This window comes from Lasiodiplodia theobromae, assembly GCF_012971845.1.
Source record: "Lasiodiplodia theobromae strain AM2As chromosome Unknown scaffold_12, whole genome shotgun sequence".
Lineage (NCBI taxonomy): Eukaryota > Fungi > Ascomycota > Dothideomycetes > Botryosphaeriales > Botryosphaeriaceae > Lasiodiplodia > Lasiodiplodia theobromae.
In genome coordinates this window covers 170453-194855 of record NW_023336322.1, presented here as the reverse complement: position 1 = coordinate 194855, position 24403 = coordinate 170453, and the positions used below count along the sequence as shown (strand labels likewise).

General features: G+C 53.2%; 8 protein-coding genes across 8 annotated transcripts; 4 read left to right on the top strand and 4 right to left on the bottom strand.

Annotated features, from left to right (window-relative positions):
• Nucleotides 1-6365: 6365 nt before the first annotated feature.
• On the top strand, nucleotides 6366-8650 carry LTHEOB_4524 (Biotin/lipoate A/B protein ligase; the record flags this gene model as incomplete). Its single annotated transcript, XM_035513568.1, has 5 exons — nucleotides 6366-6402; nucleotides 6460-7102; nucleotides 7148-7738; nucleotides 7789-8397; nucleotides 8461-8650. The coding sequence occupies 5 exons, from the start codon at nucleotides 6366-6368 to the stop codon at nucleotides 8648-8650; spliced, it is 2070 nt and encodes a 689-aa protein (XP_035374573.1).
• A 1733-nt stretch (nucleotides 8651-10383) lies between these two features.
• LTHEOB_4523 (Tetracycline resistance protein from transposon) lies at nucleotides 10384-11589 on the bottom strand (the record flags this gene model as incomplete). The annotated part of the gene is made up of 1 exon (XM_035513567.1): nucleotides 10384-11589. One exon carries the CDS (start codon nucleotides 11587-11589, stop codon nucleotides 10384-10386), a length of 1206 nt encoding a protein of 401 aa, XP_035374572.1.
• Nucleotides 11590-12232: 643 nt separating this feature from the next.
• On the top strand, nucleotides 12233-13089 carry LTHEOB_4522 (uncharacterized protein; the record flags this gene model as incomplete). Its single annotated transcript, XM_035513566.1, has 3 exons — nucleotides 12233-12355; nucleotides 12420-12770; nucleotides 12823-13089. The coding sequence occupies 3 exons, from the start codon at nucleotides 12233-12235 to the stop codon at nucleotides 13087-13089; spliced, it is 741 nt and encodes a 246-aa protein (XP_035374571.1).
• Nucleotides 13090-15372: 2283 nt separating this feature from the next.
• On the bottom strand, nucleotides 15373-16468 carry LTHEOB_4521 (Gluconate 5-dehydrogenase; the record flags this gene model as incomplete). The annotated part of the gene is made up of 4 exons (XM_035513565.1): nucleotides 15373-15575; nucleotides 15676-15777; nucleotides 15832-16061; nucleotides 16134-16468. 4 exons carry the CDS (start codon nucleotides 16466-16468, stop codon nucleotides 15373-15375), a joined length of 870 nt encoding a protein of 289 aa, XP_035374570.1.
• A 929-nt stretch (nucleotides 16469-17397) lies between these two features.
• Nucleotides 17398-18298, top strand: LTHEOB_4520 (15-hydroxyprostaglandin dehydrogenase; the record flags this gene model as incomplete). The annotated part of the gene is made up of 2 exons (XM_035513564.1): nucleotides 17398-17855; nucleotides 17911-18298. 2 exons carry the CDS (start codon nucleotides 17398-17400, stop codon nucleotides 18296-18298), a joined length of 846 nt encoding a protein of 281 aa, XP_035374569.1.
• Nucleotides 18299-18331: 33 nt separating this feature from the next.
• On the bottom strand, nucleotides 18332-20073 carry LTHEOB_4519 (Cytochrome P450; the record flags this gene model as incomplete). Its single annotated transcript, XM_035513562.1, has 3 exons — nucleotides 18332-18728; nucleotides 18779-19881; nucleotides 19939-20073. 3 exons carry the CDS (start codon nucleotides 20071-20073, stop codon nucleotides 18332-18334), a joined length of 1635 nt encoding a protein of 544 aa, XP_035374568.1.
• A 409-nt stretch (nucleotides 20074-20482) lies between these two features.
• LTHEOB_4518 (Monooxygenase FAD-binding protein) lies at nucleotides 20483-21995 on the top strand (the record flags this gene model as incomplete). Its single annotated transcript, XM_035513561.1, has 4 exons — nucleotides 20483-21070; nucleotides 21163-21479; nucleotides 21533-21803; nucleotides 21858-21995. The coding sequence occupies 4 exons, from the start codon at nucleotides 20483-20485 to the stop codon at nucleotides 21993-21995; spliced, it is 1314 nt and encodes a 437-aa protein (XP_035374567.1).
• A 472-nt stretch (nucleotides 21996-22467) lies between these two features.
• On the bottom strand, nucleotides 22468-24178 carry LTHEOB_4517 (Cytochrome p450 protein; the record flags this gene model as incomplete). The annotated part of the gene is made up of 2 exons (XM_035513560.1): nucleotides 22468-23556; nucleotides 23603-24178. The coding sequence occupies 2 exons, from the start codon at nucleotides 24176-24178 to the stop codon at nucleotides 22468-22470; spliced, it is 1665 nt and encodes a 554-aa protein (XP_035374566.1).
• Nucleotides 24179-24403: the final 225 nt, after the last annotated feature.

The window sequence follows — 24403 nt, the reverse complement described above, 5'->3', positions numbered from 1 at the left end:
CATCATCATGAGAGCAGCTGCTAACCCTCGTGAGAATCCCCTGCCCTGTCACTGGATTATACTGTCGGGCACGTACACAGTGCATCACGCCGCATTAGAAGTAGAGCGGCAATTCTGGTCGGCCTCATCCCAGCAGTCATTATTGTAGGACTCCTCACACTTGCTGCAGGGGTCGGAAAACTCGGCACTAGTGTAGGAAGTTGCCTTGTCGGATTGTGCTTGTATAAGCTCCAGATGAGGGTTGATTCAGCAAGTAAAACGCACATGCGCGATGGTCAAGACATTTGTGTCAAACGACACTCATCAACGGCACATAGCCTGTCTCCAGCAAGGGTATCCAAAATAAAAAATTGGGTATTCTCCTCTTACAAAAAACAGTGGCAACCGGCTACCCACTCAGTCGCACCAGCCCGACTTATCTATGTCGGTAGAGACTATTGTCGTCTCATCGGAACTTCGCATTTGAAGACAGTCCAGTACGCCACGTTGAGCTATTGTTGGGGAGATCCAACGAAGGGAAAAGCGCCTCTCAGGACCACAAAAAAGACGCTCAGGCGCTGGGAAAAAGAACAGATCCCTGAAGACCTTTTGCCTCAAACATTGAAAGATGCTCTCCATGTTGTCCGGTGCCTGGGTATTGAACACCTTTGGATCGATTCGCTGTGCATCATCCAAGACAGCGAAGAAGACTGGCAACGGGAATCTCAAAAGATGGCCGCCATATATCAGGACAGCTTAGTGACGATTGTCAGCCTCATGTCTGAATCCTGCCACGATGGTTTCCTAAAGTCATCCGCTTTACCAAAAGCCGAGCTCTTGTACGTCTTTAACGCTTCGTTAGTACCAAAAGGATATGGGTCATATTTTCTGGAAGCATGTCCCATATCCTTTCCGGCGTACGGTCACAACGAGCTGGACGACAAAATATCAAAATCGGTCTGGAATACAAGAGGTTGGACCTTTCAAGAGTTCCATTTCGCTCGGTAGCTTCTTATTTTTGCGGAGTCAGAAATGTTCTTTACCGAAGGGAACTTCGCGTTCTCTGAGGCCGGTGCGAGGTTGAGATGCCGTAGCGGTCCCCAATCGGTAAACTTTCAGCGACGTCGTAAGGTGAGCTGCCGCTGGGATCCCTTTGAATATTCCGGAAACTGGAATTCGGTTGTTGAAGACTATTCCAGTAGAAGCTTTACCAAGGAGACGGACCGATTGCCTGCCATCGCTTCGTACGCGGAGAGTGTGGCCCTGATAATTGGTGACGAATACCTGGCTGGGCTGTGGAGATCAGACTTTCATCGAGGCGTGCTATGGTCTACAATGCCATATTCGGAAAAGGAACTTCGATGCTTGCTCGAGAGAAACAGCCAACAAAGGGTGCAAACGCCGTCTTGGTCTTGGGCACGTCACGGACGGAAAGTAAGCTGGCCGGGTACGTGGGTGTTATGGACTGGGTTATCGCCCGCAAAGTCGAGGGCTTGCACATTGGAAGCTGCCGGGGTCTCTCAGCATGGATTGAACAAATTTGGGCAGTTCAACAGAGCATGGCTTGTGTTATCAGGGACAACAAGGAGACTCAGTGACTTGCGTCCGCGAACAGGCCTGCCGAATGTTTACGAAGGATGGGTTGGTGACACATTGGTGGCACTATGCTGGACCGACTGGGAGGTTCCAGTAGATTCCGGACAGTGGGTGAGAGAGTCCCCGACTGGACAAGTCGAAGAGTTGTTGATGCTTCACACATTTACCAAGGCATTAAAATCCAAAGGCCCGCCCTATCATCAACTGGGTGTTCTCCTACTTCCTACCGGGACCGAGGACGAGTATTGGAGAGTTGGGGTGTTTAAAGTCTGTTCTGATTTGTTCTTCGTGAATGCCGAGAACAGAACAGTGGTAATAGTTTGATACGGGGCGTGAGCACCTGTTATTGAGAGTATGAGAAGATCGTGAGCACAGAGCAGTGGCATAAGAGAGACCTTCGACTACTCCGCGAGTCCGGTTTGATTCTTTTCAGCGCCTAGGAAATCTTTCTCTTGAGCTTTCTCAGTCTCGCAACGTCGCATCGTCTACATCCTTCTACAGCATCGAACATATCCTTAAAATACACCATGCAGTTCTGTAACATCCTTAATAGTGTTTTTTTCAGCCACAATTACAGATAAAGTAGTTCCAAGTCAACGGTATCCTCTCCATACTGCTCGAATAATGGAAGAAGCTGGTTGAAAGCATCTAGCTGTGAGGTCATATGCTGAACCTCTTCAGCGGCGGCTACTGCGCTAGAGCAATTGTACAACATTGAGCAAAGGCCGACCATTGTCCTGACAGCCTTGACGATAGAACAAGGCTCCATTGAGTCAGGAGGAAGTGAATGGAAGGTGAATGGCAATGGAACACGTGTATGCAGGACCATCGGTTTACCATGGGCAAACATAGCCTACCCGATACTCCATCAAATATTTCCAGATGCCACTAAACTATTTTCCAATAGCTTTCCAGCCCTTCATAACATTGAGGAACAGCTCAGCTTCAAACGACCAGAAGCCGATTAGTAAGTACATCTTGGTACAGACAGTGTTGAGTACTAGCCAATGGAGAAGCTACGATAAAAGTTTAGCCATGAACCGGGGAACGTCCTAAATTATCGCACTGATCGAGGAGATAAGATCCCAATAACATGGACTCTTCGGTTCGACAGCGCTGATTCGATTGAGTGGCTTGCAGAAGCGCCGCACATGTGACACTACGGGCCACAGGCGCTTACTATTTTGGGGAGTTGACAAGCTGCCGACCTGAAGGAAAAACAAAACCACGGTAGCAATTTGTCGCAAAAGGGAACCGAGGTGCGGCTGAAAGGCGCATCATACAAGGGAAACAAAAAACACCCATTCAGGGAAAAAGCACCGATCTCTGCCTAACATAGCTGGGCCGCGCCCCACCCCCCACCCTCCAGGAGGAAATGCGGCGCTCAGCGCCGGGCGCTTCGGAAGCCGAGTCCACATAAGCGGGTCCCTTGATGTGACAAGGCTGCAAAACAAAGAGCGGTCCACGCCAATGTATTGGTCTTCTTTTCCGGCAACCTGCCTATTTCTGGTACATATTGCAGGTGACATACATGACCTTCATGCAGCCAGTGAGTCCATATGATCACCTGTTCAGCTGAGCCAGCAATGTCGCTCCATCTCTCTAATCACTTGGTTTTCCGATTTCTTATTATATAATGTTCTTCTTCCCCAACCCCTCATTTCTCAATCATGACAACACGCGACTTCGCACCAGCCACACAACAAAATTGAAAGTCGGATCTATCTACCCAAGAGTACAGCCACCATGTTGCCCGAGCAGTGGTTTGAACAAACTCTGAATGAAAGCGATACATTCCGTCCACAAAACTGCTCCTTCGTTGAGCTATGGGCTATGCCGTCTGGACAAGAGGCTATCAGACGATCTGGTGAGCTAGCGGCTGAAGAAGTCGGAGCTTGGGTCAAGAATGAACCTGAAATCTGCGGGGTGGGCCTTCTTGAAAATTAATAGTGTGTGCGCAAGGCTAACAAAGTTATGGTAGTTATTGAATTGTGGCCGACCAGACCATAGCTTGGGCGGGATCCGCTGTTTGTGAGATCCATCATGGCTGACCCATGTCGGAAAAAGCTAACGGGAACTTGTACAAGGGTTGGATCAGCGAATATTGAACATATTTCGCCGCTCCCTCTAGATCGTTCCACTTTTGGGACAGTGTCGCATGAATTTTCACTGCCTCCAAGCTTTTTGCAGTCATGCGTACGTAGAAAATTCGGAACCGTTGCCGATGATTCAAAAAGGAAACACAACAAAATTATCTGTAAGTTGTTTCGGTTGACGTGGTTGCTAAGCTATTTATTTCTAATTTTCTTAGCGTGGACATCCCGCCAATGGTTCAGTGCTGCAGCATGGTCATATGACGAGAGAACACGAACTGTACTGGCCCTCGTACTTGCTTGGGATGGCAGGGACATACGAAAAAGTTTCGTGAGCGATCTGCTCCATTGCAATGAGCATTCATTGCACCCAATGCTCATCCCCACCCTCCTTGCTACACGAGAGATTGAGCAGCTGAGGTCCATGGCGTATGAAGACGAGCTTGCTCTTATAGACTTTGAGGAACGCTTTGGCGCACAAGCGTGGAAGCCGTCCCATGCAGATGAACAGTTCTTTGAGAAAGCGCAGCAATCGACGAGGGGATTGATGGACTTGGTCATGAAAATGACTGATCGGGATGTCCAGAACCAAAGGTGTCTGCGCCATCTCCAGAACGCCATACTGACCTTCATGGGGGACCTAGAAAGCCTCACACAAGAATCAAATCTGGAACCCAGCGAATTCTTTGAAGAGTGGACACTCTTGATGGAACAATCGCATACCGACCTGACAGTCCGAATCAAATGCATCACTGAGGAGATTCAGTATGTTACACTTGAACTACGAGGCTGGAAAAGCCGAGCTGAGCTTCTTTTATCTGGGGTTAGTTATCTCTCGAGAAGACTGAAAGTAAGAAAAGACAGTACACGAGATCATCTAGCTGACAAATGTTTGATTCACATAGTTGCAAGCCATTCTTTCCCAGAGAGATACTAAATGGAACAAACAAATAGCTACCACAACCCTCCGATTGGGGAATGCGTCCAAAAGAGACAGTTCGTCGATGAAGGCGCTTGCCGTCGTAACCACAGTTTTTCTTCCGCCTTCATTTGTAGCAGTAAGTTACGGGGAATATAGTGCGCCGTATGCGTGCAGAATGAGACTAATTTCTTTTTTGCTTCGCAGACATTCCTTAGCATGCCCATTTTCGAGGAGAATCTGACAAATTTCTGGGTATTTTGGGCAGTTTGTGTCCCTTTAACCGCCCTTACGATCAGTATATGGATGTGTTGGATGGCGTGGATAGATAAGTGGAACGAAATTATGGATGTACATGCAGAGGAGAGTGGGGGGGATTTGGGAAGAATGAAGATACCATTCCGGCGGCAAGTGCTTTCGGGGTTGAAGTTTCTTTTCTGTCAATGGGAAACGGAGCGGAAAGATTTGAAGGAAGGCCTTCGTGACGGAAGGTGGCGCATCGCTGAGGATGAAGAAATGGGAAATATAGAGAATGGACCCAAGTGTAAGAAGGAGTGCTAAATGGCAACTTTGGGAATGGGCAACACAGTTGTTTCATATATACGCAAAATATGTGTGAGAATCATCACGTCTTAGTCTATTACAGTTGAGCAGCTCAAATATAACGTGGAGAAACCAGCATACTCTACGATTCTAGTTAAGATATTTCTTTTGAGGGTTCCCAGTTTTGAAATTTTATAGTCTGTACCCTTCAACAGCATCAAACAAGCTTCTAAAATCCAGCGCGGAATTGTGCGATTGCCAGGTAATTTCCACATTCAAAGCTAGCGACTATCTTGATGCCCGATTCTAGAAGACGAAAAGGTTGCCGATTACCGCGCGGGGGAGAGTTTTCGTCGAAGGTACATGAAGTCTATCTACGCTTATGCCGCAGAGCACCTCGCATTGCGCTACTAAATCTTGAGCTACCGTACGCGCCTTCTGTCATGGTTGCAGTGGCAAGGTCAGCTAATTTTTATAGCGCATGACTGATTAGCACGCTCCATATTCCGGAGATATTAGCCTTGCATCGCGGCTCGCGGGTTTGCTTTGTTACAGGCGAGATAGAATGTCTCCAATTTGGCCTATACGCAAAAATGATTATGATCTCGATGATAGGTAGATACATCCGGCGGCCTCCGCCAGCCGTGGGGACAGGAAAGGCTTATCTATGTTAAGCTACGCTAAGGTTTCAGTTCATTCAAAGCTTGATAAACGCTGTATGCAATCATGTAACAATACATGAAGTAATTATCGGCCATAAGAGGGTTCGCTGGTACGTGCACAATGTCGTAGTTGTCTCCTTTAAGAAGATTATTCAGACGTCCTTATCGCGGTATGCTGATCGTTACGATGCCTACATCTCGAGGGAAGGCGTTGGGGAGGATGATCCGTGAGTGGCGCGGGGCCTCGGGTTCGTACGCCTCGGATCCGTACCCAACAAAACACATTCCTCTTCCTTGCAAGCGGACCAGTCCTTCTTATCAAATCGGTTATCTTGGAGCGTCGAAAGGTCTGCCTGTCCCTGCACCGCCGTTCCGTCACGAGCCGGGCCCCCGCTCGTCCACCAACTTGACTTTGCTCTAGTAAGCCACCTGAGTTGCAGCCGTGTTCTTCACCCCGTTGGACATCTTAATTTATTTTCTCCTGCGCGGTTGGCTTATAATTCTGCCATATCTTCTTACCCCGCGCATCAGCGTTGCCAACCCACTCGTACACTTCCAGTCTTATCACTCCTCATGGCGAGCAAGCGGACAAACGTACTGGTCTACACTGGTAAAGCAATACCTAATCTTGTGTTAATCATAAAAAAACATTACTGACGCACTTCAGGCAGCGGCAGTGCCGCTGAAAGCGTGCGGCACTGTATGTGGACGTTACGGCGGCTACTCTCGCCCAACTATGCCGTCGTCCCAATCGACAATGCCGCACTCATACAGGAACCGTGGAGCGCGTCGTGTGCACTGCTCGTCATGCCAGGCGGCGCGGACCTGAGCTATTGCCGTACGCTAAATGGCGAGGGCAATCGCCGCATCGCCCAGTACGTGAACGGCGGTGGCCACTACCTCGGCTTCTGCGCAGGCGGTTACTACGCCTGCGCCCGCTGCGAATTCGAAGTTGGTGGCGAGATGGAGGTCGTCGGCGACCGCGAGCTCGCTTTCTACCCGGGAATATGCCGCGGCCTCGCCTTTCCTGGGTTTGTGTACCGGAGCGAAGCTGGTGCGCGAGCGGTGAGGTTGGAGGTCAACAAGAAGGCGCTGGCTGGTAGCACCGTCCCCGAGACGTTCCGCTGTTACTACAACGGAGGCGGTGTCTTCGTCGATGCAAGGAAGTTTGAAGACCGCGGCGTTAAGATTCTTGCGAGCTATACTGAACAGCTGCGTGTCGACTCCGGCGAGGGAGCTGCAGCTATTGTATACCGCAAGGTTGGAGAAGGAGGTGTGATTTTAACCGGCTTACACCCAGAGATAGTACCGTACGATTTAGAACAGCAAAGAACCGCACTGACCGCGTATCATAGATTCGCTGCTGTCAATCTCACTAAGGGCGCGGATGTTCCTGGCTACGGTAAGCTGGTTAAAGCCTTGGAAGACGACGACAAGCGACGCACCGATTTCATTACGGCATGTCTCACCAAATTAGACCTGCGGGTAAACACGGAACCCCAAGCGGTACCTCACCTTTCCTACCTTCACCTTACTTCTGCCAATCCCTCGGATGTTGCTCAGCTGGTGGCTTCATGGCGTGATATTATCACTACTCTTGAGGACGGGCAAGAGTGTATCAAGGACGAACATGACACCTTCCACCTGGGGAAATCCATGGGATCTCTCTCTCAACACGCTCTTGCAAGGTTTGGCGAAGAGAGTGACAAGACTGATGACTCTTCTGGTAACGGCGATAGGATCCTCGACTATGACAAAGCTGTCAAACATGTCGTCGTGCATGAGTCGGACCGTCCGTCCAGCAAAGAGACGCCCTACTGGAATCACGACACCTTTTTCTCGAACCTCGATCACTACCACGCGCAGTCAACAAATTCTCACACCGAATTCGGGAGATACTTACTCTACGGAGAGGTAGTCACCAGCACCAGCACAATGATTGAGAAGTACTATGCTCGGAAACACTCGAGCGTCCCTCGTCTCTAATCCCAAACAGAAACCCAGCGCTACTCAAGCACCTCCCCTCCGGCTTCACCGCCACAGCAACCACCCAAATCTCCGCTCGCGGCCGCGGCACCAACGTCTGGGTCGCACCGCCCGGCGCCTTGATGTTCACCACCGTGCTGCGCCACCCCATCACGCTCTCCCACGCGCCCATCGTCTTCATCCAGTACGTCGCCGCGATGGCCATCGTCCGCGCCGTGCAGACGTACGAGCCGGGCTATGCGAAGCTTCCCATCAGGCTAAAATGGCCCAACGACATCTACGCACTCGACCCTTCCTCGCCCGCGTTCGCATCATCGGGCAGCAGCAGCAGTAGCAGCCCTTCGCCGTCCGACTACGTCAAGATCAGCGGGGTGCTCGTGAACTCGTCGTACCAGAATTCGGAGTTCACCGTCGTTGTGGGCGTGGGGTTCAACTTGGCCAATGCGGCGCCGACGACGAGGGTAGATGCGCTGGCGAAGGCGCACGGGCTGCTGCCGGTCAAGGCTGAGAAGCTGCTGGCGTGTATTATGACGCGGTTTCAAGAGCTGTATACGAAGTTCTGTAGGGATGGGTGGGACGGGGAATTGCAGGAGATGTATTATCGGCTGTGGTTGCATCAGTGAGCGTTTCCCACTGGTCTGAGTGTGTTCTGGCTGTTCCGCTGACTACTCCACTTGTCCAGGGACCAGGTCGTCGTTCTCGAGAATGAAGGTGGTATCAAAGCCCAGATCAAAGGCATTACAAGCGATTGGGGATTGCTGCTGGCGGAAGAGCTGGGGTGGGAGGACCGGAAGACGGGGAAAATGTGGGCACTGCAAAGCGACAGTAACAGTTTCGACTTCTTTAAGGGCCTTCTCAAGAGGAAAGTTTAGAATACCTTTTCTGGCGTTGAAGAAGAACAGAGACAACGTTGACAATCTTACGGCTCTTTTTCTTCTCTCAAGAAATAAAAAAGAACAAACTAGGGTATTTGAAGCCAACGTCCGGATGTAAATGTAGAATTAATAATTAGATTCACGTCCGGACAGTAATTTCAACTACCCACGGCATGAGCGGAAATAAATTTACGCTAGCCGTCGGCTGCAATACCCAGAGCAAAGGTGATGAGACGTGAGTGGGAATGAAGGGAGGAGGCTGCTGATCACTATCTGATTGGCTGGGAGGACAACTCGGTGACTGGGGAGTCATACGAGCCAACCTGGGAGCCAAAGGACTTTGGCAATGAGGCACTGGTGGAGGAATGGGAGGAGAAGGAGGACAGTGACTCTGAGGAGTAAAGCGAGGAACTTTGAACTGGGGTTGTGAACCTTGGAGGATTGGCCAAGGCTGGAGGTGCCGAGGGAGTTCCTCGGGATCTTAGACTAGTGCCCAAGTGGCCTGTCGATCGCCGAGGGAGATCTTCGGGGAGTGCATATCCAGTGCGCCGACTGCCCAGGAGGTGCCGATGGCAGGCGCTCGTGCAGTTTCGGCTACGCCTAGCTCTTTTCGCCTTCTAGATCAATCGAAATAGGCGATGGAGATATCCGTTAGGTTTTTGGAGCAATCGAGGCTGGTGTAAGCCGACGGAGGTAGGTACAGGTGTTATCGGATCGGCGCGAGATGCGTTGAGGATGCGCAGGAACCCGGCCCCGCCTCCGCCGCTCTAAACGGCAAAAACGTCGCGAGGCCCTCATCTCAACAACTGCCGCTCCGCAGCTGTTGGCTTCCAGTTCCTCTCAACCCATTTATCCGGCTCCCCGGCCACCCTGCGCGCTCTCACACCCCCTCGTACATCATCTCTGCTATACCATCTACCCAACTTATTGTCATGGATGTTACAACGTAACACTTACCCAGCCCACGCTAGTAATAGGGCTAGTAATGTATACACATAGGACTGTCCGCGAATACCGGAACCATATATCCTCTCCTCAATAGTCTCAGGTGGGGTTTTCTCAGTGCTGGCGAAGCCGTGAGCAAAGCTGTAGCGTCGAACATTGTCCTATGTATTCCATTACGCTTAACCTTCGATTCCCCATAAAAGAGGCATTTTGCCTTCTGAGCAAAATTCAGTTCTCTTCATATGGGGGATTGACCACTTATTCTTTGATTGATTAGTGAATTACGTCATATTTTTAGGAGTTTAGGGATCAGTTTTAATAAGCTTCGTGTTCATCAGCTGCAATACACGGAGACTCTGCGGACGTTAGTGAAAGATTTCTTATCATTTCAAAACAATGCTCTTGCGACGCTGCTTTCTTTCTAAATTTTTACGGGCTACTATCATGCTAAATGGAAGCATTGGTTCTTTTCTAGTAGTACAACACGCTCAAATCTTTGCGGAACCATCCATTAACGTTTCCGTTCCACCACCCCCCGATGCAGCTTTCACACCCCGCCAATTTTTCCATGAGTTGTTCAGATCGTCAAGTAAGCAACAGAGGCGTAGAATTGAAGAAATTTAAGCTAAGTATTGTCCAAAACACTTAAATCTCGCCTCCGTTTGCGCGAAACCGTCCCCTCCACCCCCTCTCACTGACCCCCCAAATCGTTTCATAAGCTCTCCCGGTCGTGTGCCAACCATCAGAGCACGTAGAAACTGTCAAACGAAGGAGCGCAACATATACTACGAGGTAAAGACAGCATCCGGCCTCGACCCATCATTAACGTACGAACCGTTCTTCAACTCTTCCGCAACCTTCTTGAAACCCTCGGCCATCTTCTCGTTCCCATCGTCGTCGAAACGGGCCTGCAGACTATCCCACGTCGCCTGCTGAAAGACCTTGGCCCTGGGGAACATGTCCCTCTCGTACTCCTCGGCCGCGGCATCGACCTCGTCCCGCGGGCGACCTATAATGCTCCGCGCCAGCAACAGAGCGTCGTGCATAGCGACGTTGACGCCCTCGCCCGCGAACGGGGTCATGAGGTGCGCGGCGTCACCGATGAGCGTCAAGCCCGCCTTGTGCCTCCACCTCGTGCCGACATGCAGCATATACAACGAGCGCGGAATAACAGCGCCGTCAACCGCCTCAATCGCGCGGCGGAACTGCGGCGCCCAGTCGGCGTACTCGCGCAGGACGACGTCCTTCGCCTCAGTAGGGTCGGAAGGGTCGACGATGCCGCTGTTGGCGTGCCACGCCTCGTGCTTGCGCATGAGGGCGTAGATCTGGATGCTCCGGTCCGTCTGCCGCTGCAGGCTGAGCATCCGCCCATCCTGGCCGACGGCCCAGTGCGAGCCGTCGCCCGCGAGCGCGGACACGTCCGGGCACGCGGCGTCCGGATCCGTGATCCACATCTCGTAGCCGCACAGCCCGGCGTAGAAGGGCGGCACGGTGCACAGGCGCTCGCGCACCTTGGACCACGCGCCGTCGGCGCCGACGACGAGGTCGAAGCCGCTCTCGACGCGGCCGCCGGCGAAGTGCAGCGTCGGCGCGGTGCCTTCGGTGACGCTGGAGAGCTTGTGGTCCCAGCGTACGGTGCCGGGCCGGAGAGAGTCGAGCAGCATGCGGCGCAGGTGCGGTCGGTCGATTTCGGGGCGCCCGAGGTCGAGGTCGCGGATGTTGAGGTACTCGCGGCCCGTGGAGTCGCTGATGATGTAGGCCTGGCCAGAGTAGCGGGCGTACTTCTGGTACGCATCCCATAGGCCGGCTTCCTTGACGGCTTCCTGCCCGGAGCCGACGTGCAGGTCGAGACAGCCGCCGTTGGTGGCTCGATCAGATGGCGTGGGGTCTTTTTCGAAGACGGTGCACGGGATGTTGTGCACTTGCAAGAGGCGGGCCAGCGTCAGCCCGGCGGGACCAGCGCCGATGATGGCAATGTTTGGAAGGGCCATTGTTGGTGAGAAGAGACACGATATGTTGGGTTCTGAAGTCGGAGTGGCTTTTTTTACTCCAGCAACGAACACTCCGGGTTGTGCGATATATATATACTTCGCCCGAAACCATGTCCGTCCTCCATCTGGAGCTCGATACTATGTGCCTCAACGAGGACGCCTGGTGCACACGACCACCCAACGCTGTTGTGGAGACGCAAGAGCTTCCGGGCGGATCCGTGAGAAAGCTTTCCAGATAGGACGCGTACGGATTGACTTCAGAGGCACGCCACTCACGCGCAACAAGAGTGGAGATGCTGAATCGAGGCACTTCATCGAGTCATTATCTTGCAGACGAGCATACCTTCAGGCCGGATGCTCTCCTCGGTGTTTGAGATCGGTGTTGAACCGCTGCGGGCATTCAGCGCCATCATGCTCGGCCTTTGACCAATTTCCCGATCCTGCATCGGACTCGGCCAAAACCCCCCCGGACATAATCGGCCACGTCGTGTCATGGGCCTGATGCTGTCGGAATATGGAAAATGGAACTGAATTGATAGTTAAGAGTCGAGTATAAAGTTGATGCGTCCACGACTTGGATTTCAAACAGACACTGCGTATCTCGAGCTTCCAAACGACTTTCATATTGCCTTGCACAACAGAGATGTCGAAAGTCTGTCTCGTCACTGGAGGAACCCAAGGCATCGGTCGCGCTGCGGCTGAGCTGCTGGCACGTCAAGGATGGAAAGTCGTCGTCTCCGGCCGTAACGCCCAGAACGGCCAAAAGGTTGGAAACCCGAACAAACCAAACCCGTTTTATCAGCCAAGTTACTCACGCAGCTCAAAACCAGGTGGTCGAAACGATCCGAAGTGAAGGGGGAGAAGCAATGTTCGTCGAGGCTGACATGTGCAGCCGAGAGGACATCAGTGCGCTCCACAGGCGTATCATTGCAGTCTATGGACGTCTTGACGCTGCTGTGAACAACGCTGGCATCATGAACGACATGAAACCTTTTACAGACCTGTCCTCGGATAATTTCGAACGCATGTGGCAGATCAACGTGCTTGGTCTGTTCTGGTGTATGCAAGAGCAAATCCGTCTCATGGTGCCGCAGAATTCGGGCCACATCATCAACATGTCATCTGCCGCGGGGTTGCATGGGACGCCTGGCGCCGCCACGTATGCCGCCACGAAGCATGCTGTAAGTACCGTTTCCGTCACCTCAAACATAAAACTCACTTTTGTCTCACCAGGTCGTCGGATTGACTCGTACCGCGGCGGCTGAGTACGCGCAGGCTGGACTCTATATCACTGCAATTGCACCTGGAGTCATCAAAACCGAAATTCTTGATGGGATGATCAAGACTGGAGCTATGACCGAGGAAAGCCTGTGTGAGATGATGCCAGTTAAGAAACTTGGCGATCCTGCTGAGATAGCAAGGGCTGTCTCCTTCTTGCTAAACTCCAAGTTCACCACTGGAAGTGTGCTTGAGGTGGACGGAGGCCATGGGGCTACCTGAATCTTCCACAATACAACGAGGTCGCGGTCGCCAGTTAGATAGGAGCGTAATGCAGCATTCAATCTACTTATTGCATTACAAACGTGTGAAGATAAAAAGGGCCATTTAACAACACTGGTAACCATTGCGCAAGATCCGCCCCTTAGGATCTTCTTACATTTTTATCCTCGGCTAGCCCTCGCTCTTTTGAATTTTGCAAATCAGAGCGGGTGACTAAGGGCCAGATCGCTGGAAGCGCTGGCAAGTTGGGGACAGAGTTTTCACCTTAGCCCTCATGGCCACTATCATTGAGTACATCCGGTAGCTTTGGTATCATTCATTCAATCATGCAGCAGTGCATTCAATTCCCAGCGTGCTTAGAAATTAACCTACCATATAGGATAGGAGAGCGTAGTTACATTCGATCCCCCTTTCATCTCCTATACCACATCCTTGTGATTTTCCTCTGCCTCATCTTCTTCTGTAGCTGAAAAACGCCATACATCAACGCCTCCGGTGTTGGCGGACATCCCGGCACATATATATCCACTGGCACAATCCGGTCCACGCCCCTTACCACGCTATAACTATAATGATAGTAGCCACCTCCATTGGCACAGCTCCCCATGCTGATGACCCACTTCGGCTCAGGCATCTGATCGTATACCTGACGGAGCGCCGGCCCCATCTTGTTCGTGACCGTCCCAGAGACGATGAGCACATCGGATTGCCGAGGCGACGCGCGGAAGATGATACCGAGGCGATCTTGGTCGTATCGCGGCATCGAAACATGCATCATCTCGATGGCGCAGCATGCTAGGCCGAAGGTCATGGGCCACAGGGAGCCCTGGCATGCCCAATTGGTCATCTTGTCCAACGTCGTCCTACGCAAGCCGTAAATTAGTATAGTGCGAAACGCGGGGAGAACGCTGCTCTTACAAGACATGTTCAGCAGCGGTGCTCTTCACACGCCTCGTCGATAAGTCAACCGACTTGCTGGGGGTGGCTGTTGGAGCGTTTGGATGGGATGGCAGCTGGTGCTTGGGTCGACTACTGAAGAGTCGAGCATTATGAAGCCCCGCCGCGTATATTGGACTGACCGAGGGAACGACTGCGACTGTCAATCTGAAAGCATTTGCTTAATCTGAGGTTGGCGTTACCATTTCGCAAATTACGTCCCAGGAGCTTGTCCATCTTAGCTTTTAAGCAGAGATAATCGATTAGGTTCGATGAGTACTGGTAAGAAGTATGTGGCAAATAAGTTAGCGGCACTTCTTATACGACCGTCTATGTGGAGTCTTCAAGTTTATGGCCGACCCCCGAGTCCGAGCCCGAAGGCCAGGATAAGCGTATACCGTATCAGACCCATTAATGTAAATTACACTTTGTCAGCTGTATCCGGGGTCTCTCATTTGCCCGCCAGCTTTACGTTCCTATTAGGGAAACCCTGGCCTGTGCATTCTTGACTTGTCCGGACAGTACGATTGTCATACATAGTCCATTACATACAACCTGTTGGACTTAAAAAGAGTATTTTACCTTCGGAATAAAATCCACTTCTCTTTGTATAGGGGAATTGACTATTCGTTCTTCTATAGAGCAGTGAAGTAGGTCGCCTTAATTAGTTCTAGTAAGATTCATGTTCATCAGTTGCAATACATAAAGACTATAGAAGACTTCAGTAAAGAATCCCTTGTCATCACCGAGTAGTTTCAGATCAATGGTCTTGAAATGTCACGCTCTCCCCATATTTTCACGGGCCAGTATCATGATAAATGGAAGCATTGATGCTTCTCTAGCAGTATAACACGCTCAAGTCCCGTTCCATTGATTGCGGAACCGTCCCGCAAAGTTCCCACTCCGTCACCTCCCTCTAACCCCACCAATCGTTTCATAAGTTCTCTCAGTCGTTAGAAAACCATCAGAGCACGTAGAAAAAGCCAGCGTTGGTGGTTTAGTGGTAAAATTGATCGTTGCCAACAGTTGTAGCCTCCTCAGGACCTCCTCCATCAGGGGAAGTCATCCCAGGAGCTCAACAACAAGTTTCGATCAGCCCCGGGTTCGATTCCCGGCCGACGCATTCTCTTTTGCTCTCCTGGAGACCATTGTTTTGCTGCGGAGACGGTGGGGTTGTGGCGTGGTGGAGGTGGTGAAAGAAAAGGAGGGGCGGCGCCGGCAGAAAATTTTTGACCCTTGAAGGTCCGTGCGGCCGGCATTAAAGCAAAACACAAGGCCTCGGCGCTTCTGAACTCCTTCGGCCTCTCTCAGAAGTCCATATGCTTCGCTTTCGTACCTCGTGGATTTTTATTGAGCCGACATGCCGCCATCCACTGCCAACGTTGTGCCGGTCACCCAGGCCGCATCGTCAGATGCCAAGTAGCAAACGGATCTCGCCTGATCAATAGCGCGGCCGAAGCGCTTCATGGGGTACATAGCTGCAATGGCATCATGGCCGATGGTGCTGAAGGCGCCTTTGAGGGCTTCGTCCAACATTGTGCTGTAGCAAGCTGTGTATCTCCGTCAGCTCTTTCCGTGGCAAGCGAGAATTTCTCTCGCCGGGTGACTGCGGCGTGCGGAGGTTCTGATTGGCTGGAAGGGGGTACTTACATCCGGGGCAGATGGCATTGCAGGTGATGCCAAACTGGCCAACGTCGACGGCAACGGTCTTGGTGAGGGAGACGATGGCGCCTTTTGACGCATTGTAGCAGACTGTCTCAACGTTAGCTACCGTCGCGTCTCCAGATCTTTCGAGATTGATCCTACCCAACCCCGGTATCCCGACCGTGGCTCCCAGAGACGCCACATTCACAATCCAACCCCGCACCCCGCACGCATGCGGCTCCTGCTTCTTCATCTGCTCGACAGCGTACTTGCAGCCAAGGTACGCGCCCTTGGTGTTGATCTGCAAGTGGCGGTCGAACGCCTCCTCGCTGCTCTCGTCGACGGGCGCCGGGTTGGCGGCTTCGGTGCAGATGCCCGCGTTGTTCACCATGCTGTATCGACACCCCAATCATCAGCATCATACCTCAATCTTTCCGCTCCATCCCCTCTGGGGCCCTACTCACATATCAACCCTCCCAAACTCCTCCACCGCCTTCGCCACCGCAGCCTTCACATCCGCGGCCTTGCTCACATCGACCTTGACGAACAGCGCTTTCGCATCGTACTCCTTCTGCAGCAGTTCGTGCGTAGGGATGTTGTCTGCGTTGCCAGAGGTGGGTTGCAGGTCCGCGCACACGACCGCTGCGCCTTCGATGGCGAATTGCTTGCAGATTTCGCGGCCGAAGCCGGATGACGCGCCCGTGACGATGGCGACGCGGTTGAGCAGGCGGCGGTTGGCGGAGTAGGCGGGTTGGATTTGAGACGCGAGGGCCTGGAGGCGCTGGGTTGGCGGCGTCATGGTGTTGGATTGTGTGGGTGCGGGGGATTTTGGAGGGAAGAACGTGGAATCGACGGTTCAATTGTACTGAGAAGCGGGGGTTTGTAGGTGCTTTAAGTGGGCGGTTGCGCGTTGTCTGCAGGGTAGGTTGACGATGCATGCATGGGTGGGTTGGTTAGTGTTGTTTGGAGATTGTTGATCCTGCTTGTTTCAGGGAATCATCGCCGGCGTTTTTGAGGGGTTGGCCCCCATCTTCAACCGGGGGCATGGATGCAGCTACTGCAAGCGCTGATATACGGGCGGACTTTCCTCTCGAGAAGGATACTTTCCGCGAGAGTGTGGAAAGCAATAGCATCAATGACTTGGCACCATTAAAGAGCCAAGGCCGATGACTGATTACGGGGAAGAGAGTGGAGGTCCAGAACTCGAGACCTGGGATGCGTTGCTTATTTATCCGTAGATTTTGTGGGTATTAAAACTTGATTCTGACTATTCTTTAGCCGCGGAGAATACCATTGCAGCTGTAGGCTAGCGTAAAGAATAGTGCCCCAGAACAGGGGTAATCATGCCACCGAAAAGGCTAACACATGTAGGTATCTGAAACTATCATCCGGATGCAAATGTATGTACAATTTTTAATTCAACATTCATGTCCGGACAAGTGCTTCAACTACCCATGGCACGAGCGAAATACGAACCCACGCTAGCCCAATAAGATGGGCGGGCGGAGAATGCGGGGCACAGCTATAAGACCGCGGGATCGGAATCACCCTTAACGCTATTACCCCACAAAATATGAGGGGACATAAGTATATCGCGTGCAAAGCAGCGTAAATGCTTGATGAATGCCGATAAAAAAGAGAGCCTTGTCATCCGGACGTTCCATTTTTGCAAGCCGCACCGAAGAATAGTAACAACACTTCCAGTTTCTCCCTGAATTTTTCAACGATATGTCAAAACCAGTGGCCATTGTCACCGGCGCTGCATCCGGCATTGGCCTTGCGGTCAGCAAACACCTGCTCACACGGGGTTTCCGTGTCGTCATGGCCGACGTCAACGCCAACGAGGGAGAGCGTATTGCCTCAGAACTCGGTGATGACGCCGTGTTCCAGAAAGCCGACGTTTCGATTTACGCCGAACAAGCTGCGCTGTTCCAGAAAGCCTTCACGTGGGGCGAAGGCCGCCTCGACTTTCTGGCAGCAAACGCCGGGATCGATGACCGGCAGAGCCTTTACGAAACGGATGAGAGCGTGGACGAGAATGGCCTCCCGAAACCACTCAACCTGAAGACCATCGAAGTTGACTTGCTGGCCGTTATTCAAGGCATTTGGCTGTTCAAGCATTACGCACGCAAAAGTCCGGGCGGCAAAGGGAAAATCGTGATCACCTCGTCTGCTGCAGGCCTGTAGTGAGTTCATTCCTTCCGGCCGCGGGAACCTTGGGTCAATGGCTGACAGGTCCAGTTCAATGGACACCAATCCTCTTTACAGTTCAGCCAAACACGGGCTGGTCGGGCTCACGCGCTCTTGCGGACCTGTATTCTTGAAGGAGAACATCACTGTGAACTGCATCTGCCCGGCATTCGTCCCGACCAACTTGTGCCCGCCCCACATGCTGGCCAAGTTCCCGAAAGAGCATATTACCCCCATGTCGACCGTCCTGAAAGCATTTGACACTTTCTTGGATGACGATGGAATGACGGGCCAGACAGTGGAGCTGAGCATTGGGGATCTGTTTTTCCGCAAACAGGTGGACTATCCGAATGAGAGCCAGAGGAAATTGGCAGCACTGGGAGAGACATTCTGGGCGGAAGCTTACGAAACGGTGCCTCCTGCCAAGAACGGGGTTTGAGAGTCTCATATAGCAACTACTTTTCCACTACTATCAATAATTCAGGCCTTCTTTCTCCGCCTCCTCGAATGATGTCCGAATAATCTCAGCGTGTTTCTCCGATCGAGGCTTGATGTCCGTAAGGAAGGGGTTGGGAACGGACAAGAAACCTCTAACCATGCCGCAATCAGGCTCGATCTCCTTCCCCTCCGAGTCTATCTTTTTCGTGATATTGAAACCCCACAAAGTCCGCACAATGTTGATGTACAAAGAACGTTCGGCCAGATGAATACCTTGGCAAACGCGCCGCCCGGCACCGTAGGTGAAATGATCTCGCTCGTACGGATCACTGGTATTGAGGTACTCTGCGGCCCCAAGCGGCTTGTTGAGGTACCTTGCCGGGTCGAAGTGCTCTGGATCTTTGTGGATGGAAGGGTCCATGTGGATTGCCCTGCCCGTTGTCAGCGTTGAACATGATCCTGTGAAGAGAGAAACTCTTACCACCAATTCAGCACAACCACGGATCCTTTGGGAATGAAGAACCCCTCATACCAGTCATCCTCCGAGCTCGCATGCGTCATGCCGAACTTGTTGACGGGTCGCCATCTCAGAACCTCCTTGATCAGTGCTCTCGTATACGGCAGCTTCTGCTCGTCTTCCCACTGCGGCAGCCGATCCGGACCCACAACTCGGTCGATCTCCTCTTGCGCCGTCCGCATCGCCTCCGGAAACAACGTCATACAAAGAATGAAGTTGTTCAACGTCGACGCCGTCGTCTCGGACCCCGCCTCCACCAACCCCCCACACGTATACGCCGCCGACAGCTCATCAATCCCACTCTTCTCCGGATCATTCAGATAAAACTCCTTGCAAAAGCAATCCCTCGCCACGCCCCTATCCACCTCCTCCTTCAACTCCCTCCACAACCCCAAATACACCTCACTATCATGCTCAAACACTCTCCTCCCAAACCGCCTCCAACCCCCCAACAACCACTCCGGCCACCCCGCCAACCCCGGAAAACTATCCACCGCATGCGCCCCCGGCGCCGTCATCTCGGTCAAATTATCAATAACCGCAAACACCCTCCTCATCACCGGCTCATCCCACGACCTCACGCGCTTCCCATACGTCGACAGCATAATCACGCTCGCCGCATACCGCCGATTGATCTGATAAAACTCCCCCGGTGCGGCGAGCATCTCCGCCAGCAGCTGCTTCGACTCGTAGTCCTGGATCGGCTGGTAGCGCGTCGCGGCCGTCGCGCTGAGCAGCGCGTGCCCGTGCCTGCGTATCTGGCGCCAGCGCGGGCCGTACGGCAGGAACAGCTGGCGCCGTCCGCCGCTGGCCACGTCCTGCGCGAGCGGCAGGGCCGCGCGCGACGAGTAGATGGACGAGCGCTTGTCCATCAGGTCTTTGACGGTGCGTGGTGAGGACAGCCAGATGTAGTCGCTGCCGCCGATCTTGGTGTGGAAGATGGCGCCGTAGCGCGCGTGCCAGCCGCGCACTTTGTGGCGGACCTGGTCCGAGTCGGCGAGGTCGAGCATGTTGCCGATGAAGGGGAGGCCGCGCGGGCCGGGGGGGAGGTGCCGGCGGCGGGGGTCCTGGGGCGTGGTGTTAGTGGTTGGAGGGGGGAGAGGGGGGAGGGGGAGGAGACGGACTTTGATGGTGTTTGGGACGTAGTAGAAGTATGCTAGAAGGAATGAGAGGATGGGTGCGGCGAGGATTCCGGCGAGCCAGGCGTAGAGGCCGGGTCGGGGTGCTTCGAACGAGATGGGAAACATTGTAGAACTCATGACGAAGAAAGGATCACGGGATTGTTACTACACTACAGCCGATTGTGCGCATACATTATATGTAGGCAGTAACTTGACGCTTGGACAGTTCACTTCAGAGTGAGCTCCAGGAAGTTCGTGGGCAAGCGATGAGGGGTAAATTTGCTTCGCTGCAACGCCAGTTTCATCTTAGTGCTGCATGAGTTCCCCGGCCAATGCTCTCACTTCCCCCAAACCCCAGATTCGGTTACCCCACAGCAACCCCACATTCACGCCGGGTAGGTGCATCGACACTGGCCAATGTCCCCAACTCGCCACTACATGGCAACAGTATATAGAGTTATATCCAATAAGTGTAGTTATCAAAAGCATGCAAAAGCTTGTCATTGAGTAAATCCATCTTATCAAACATCTGAACAATCTCCCCCCAATGGCTATCACCTCCGTCATCGTCGTCGGTGCCGGCCCCTCTGGCCTCCTCCTCGCCCTCCTCCTCGCCCGCGCCAACATCCCCGTCACCGTGCTCGAGCAAAACCACGCCCTCGACCCGTCCCCCCGCGCAACCCACTTCGCCCCGCCGGCCGTCTACGAGCTGCGCCGGGCCGGCGTCGCGGACCAGCTGCGCGCCGAGGGCTTCACGCCCAAGACCGTGTGCTGGCGCAAGCCCGACGGCACGTACATCGCCGGATTGGACGGCAGCGTGCAAGATGGCCAGCCGGACCGCATGATCTGCTTGTCGCTGGAACGCGTCGGGCAGGTTCTGTACGAGAACCTTGTGAAACAGCCGTGTGCGGAGGTGAAGTATGGGCATAAGGTGCTGGCGCTCGGGCAGGATGAGGGGAGGGCGTGGGTGGAGGTGCAGGTTGAGGGGGAGGGTGGGGAGGGGGGGACGAAGAAGAGGATGGAGGCGGATTATATTGTTGGGTGTGATGGGGCGAATAGCCAGATTCGAAGGAGCTTGTTTGGAGATCTGAATTTTCCGGGAAGGACGTGGGATGAGCAGATTGTGGCGACGAACGTGAGTTGTGCCCGTCAAGCTTTTATCCCCCTGCATCTCTTCGCTCTGGTACCGACGGAACTTGTCGCTGACCAGCAGCCCCCGGCAACCAGACTTACTACGACTTCGACCAGTTCGGCTGGGAAGACTCGAACTTCATTGTCCATCCAGAGGACTACTACATGGCCGCCCGCATCTCCAAGGACGGCATGTGGCGTGTCACCTACGGCGATACGGCTGGGCTGACCCGCGAGGAGCTGTTGGCGCGCCAGCCCGCCAAGTTCGAGAAGATGCTGCCAGGGAACCCGAAGCCTGACCAGTACAGGATTGCCAGCATCAGCCCGTACAAGATCCACCAGCGCATAGCCGAGAAAATGCGAGTGGGGAGATTCTTGTTGGCGGCTGATGCTGCACATCTCTGCAATCCTTTGTAAGTCTCTTAAATAGCATAACCGTGAATCCCGGGTTGACTAATGACCGCAGTGGCGGGATGGGGCTCATGGGCGGGATTGTGGATGTTGGTGGTCTGTATGATTGTTTGGTGGGCATCCATGAGGGGAAGGCAGACGACACGATTCTCGACAAGTACAATGATATTCGGCGGCAGAAATGGTTTGACTTCAGCGACCCCATCTCTTGTGAGAATCTGCGGAGGCTGTGGAAGGATCCGGAAACCATTGGCGATGAGGATGAGTTCCTCCTTGCCTTGAAGAGAACTGCTGTGGATCCCGAGTTCTCGAACGAGTTCCAAAAGGTCAGTTGGGTTCTTCCAGTTAAGGTTTGCTCTTGCTGACGTGTTGAGCTGTAGGGAATATACGCTCTTCAGCATGACTTCACTCAATATTACCGAGAGGAGAAGCCTGTGGCGGAAGTGGCGAGAACAGACGCCAAGGTTGATTCTGGACCAGCAGCAGATTACGTCAGGATCATGGCTGCTGTGAGATGAGCGGGAGTCTGTTACACTCTGTATTTATGTTCTATCGAATGAATATACTCTTTCAATTCCTGGTTTGAGCTGTATGCCTGCTCGCGGTATGAAGTCTGGGATTCTCTGTGCACCATGTTCAGCCCTTTTTTGTCAGGAAATTGACTTTATCACTCGTATGATATCATTGGACTGTGTCTTTGAAGAAACGTGCTTGTTATCTAGACCTACAAGTGGAGGCGTTGATCAATTGCCACGGCAGTGATCTGAACCAAATTGATTCAAAGATAGGTTCCAGTTCTAACGCAATGATATACAACAGCCACTCCTACGAGGAATTACTATCAACGTAAATAGGCAGTGAAATCTGTGATCCTGATGGTGAACCTTTTGAGACCGCTGTTTTGTAACAATTACAAGACCATTGCAAAATGACAGGAAGAACAAATTGGTAAAACCCATCAACAAGTCAACAAGACACACGCTACCGATTTTACCCCACCACCATCCCCTCAGCATTAACCTTCCTCTCCCCCAACCAAAACCCCTCCTCCAGCGCCCTCTCCCACTCCTCCCTCACCACCCTCTCCCTCTCCTCACTCCTCGGCCTAAACTCCAACACATACGGCTTCGGCAGCGTATTCACCCCCGGCTCAAACCCCTCATCCGACAAATCGACCCCCTCCCCCTCCCTCGGCGCGATCTCAAACGCCCACACAATCTTCGCGATCGTGATAAACAAGCTATTCTCCGCCAAATGCATCCCCGAGCAAATCCTTCTCCCCGCCCCAAAACTCCAGTGATCCCGCCCCTCCGCATCCGCCCCCGCCGCGTACACCCCGCTCTTGTGCGGATACGCCAGGTACCTCTCCGGCCGGAATGCCTCTGGCTCCGCGTACCGAGTGGCGTCGTAGTGCAAGGCGTACTGGTTAATCGTGACGACGGTGTTGGCCGGGATCCAGTAGTCCTTGTAGCGCACGGCTTCGGTCGTGTAGTGCGGCGTGCCGAAGTTCGTGATGGGGCGTAGCCGCAGGACTTCCTTCGCGATGGCGCGGATGTAGGGCAGCGCGGGCTCGTCGGCGAAGGTGGGCGTGCGGGTGGAGCCGATGGCGGCGTCGAGTTCGGCGGCGGCGCGGGATTGGGCGTGGGGATGCGCGGCGAGGTATTTGAGGGTGGTGTTGAGGGTGCTGGAGGTGGTTTCGGAGCCGGCTTCGATCATGGCTGGGGTGAAGGCGTTAGTGGGGGGAAGGAGGGAGGAGGAGGGGGGAGACGGACTGCCGGCGACCCAGGCGGCTTGCATTTCGCTGATGTCTTGTTTTTGGTACTCAGTTTCGATGAATTGCTTTACGAAGCATTCGGGGGCTTTGCCTTCTTCCATTTGCTGGAGGAGTGTGCGCCAGTACCTGGTCCAGATGGCGGTTTGGCGCTTTTGCATGGCGAGTGCTGGCTTTCTCCACCACTGCATCCAGGTTGGCAGCTTGGCGAGCGGGGGAACCAGATCCGGGAGGAAGGCGTTGGTCGGGGGCATATTCTCGGTGAAGTCCTTCATCAGCCCGTAGATCTCCTTCGTGTCTTCGCAATCCTGTTGCAGTCAGCACAGTATCCGAACAAGATGCCGACGAACTCACAAACTCAGGTATCCTCCTTCCATAAGTCGAGGTCATCACAACCGAAGTGGTGTAGCGTCTACAATGGTCGTACGTCTTCTCCGGCTCCTTCAAGATGTCATGCAGCAACTGCTTCGCTTCAAACTCCTGACTCGGCTTGAACGTATCCGACGCCTTTGGAGTCAGCAGCTTGTGCACGATCGCCCGCAACCGCCGCCAGCGCGGACTGTAGGTCATGAGCAAGAAGCGCATGTCGCCGGAGATGATGTCGGCGCCAACGGGCATTGGTGGCCGGCCAGACGTCGAGGCCGACTGCTTGTCCATAATTTCCTTCACCGCCGAAGGACTGTTGAGGAAAATCCAGTTCTCCCACCCCAGCTGCAGCGAGAAGACTTCACCGTACTGGTTTGCCCAGTCGATGAATTGGCGTTGAGAGCCTGTGGGTTTCAGGAGGTGGGCATGGCCAATGATGGGAACTTTTCCGCCGGGACCAGGGACGGTTCGAAGTCCTTTAGGTGGAATTGATCCGCGGCGTGACAGCAGATGATAGAGGAGAAAGCCGACGACGGGGAATAGCAAAAGTGTGATGAGGGCCATGGTTCAATTCAATTGAGGTATTGTGTAGTGTGGATGGAGATAGAAATGCTCCAATCCGTGGAAGCGGTTTTCTGAGCACGTTTATTGGGGCTTACCGCGGGGCTGAATTAGCCTTTACGGTGGGTGCCCTCTAGCCTTTTATAGCAGGTGGGGGTGGATTGCGGGGTATTTTGCACTACCTGAGAAGGTGGTTGCAATACATCCTGTGTACCACTTTTCCCACAT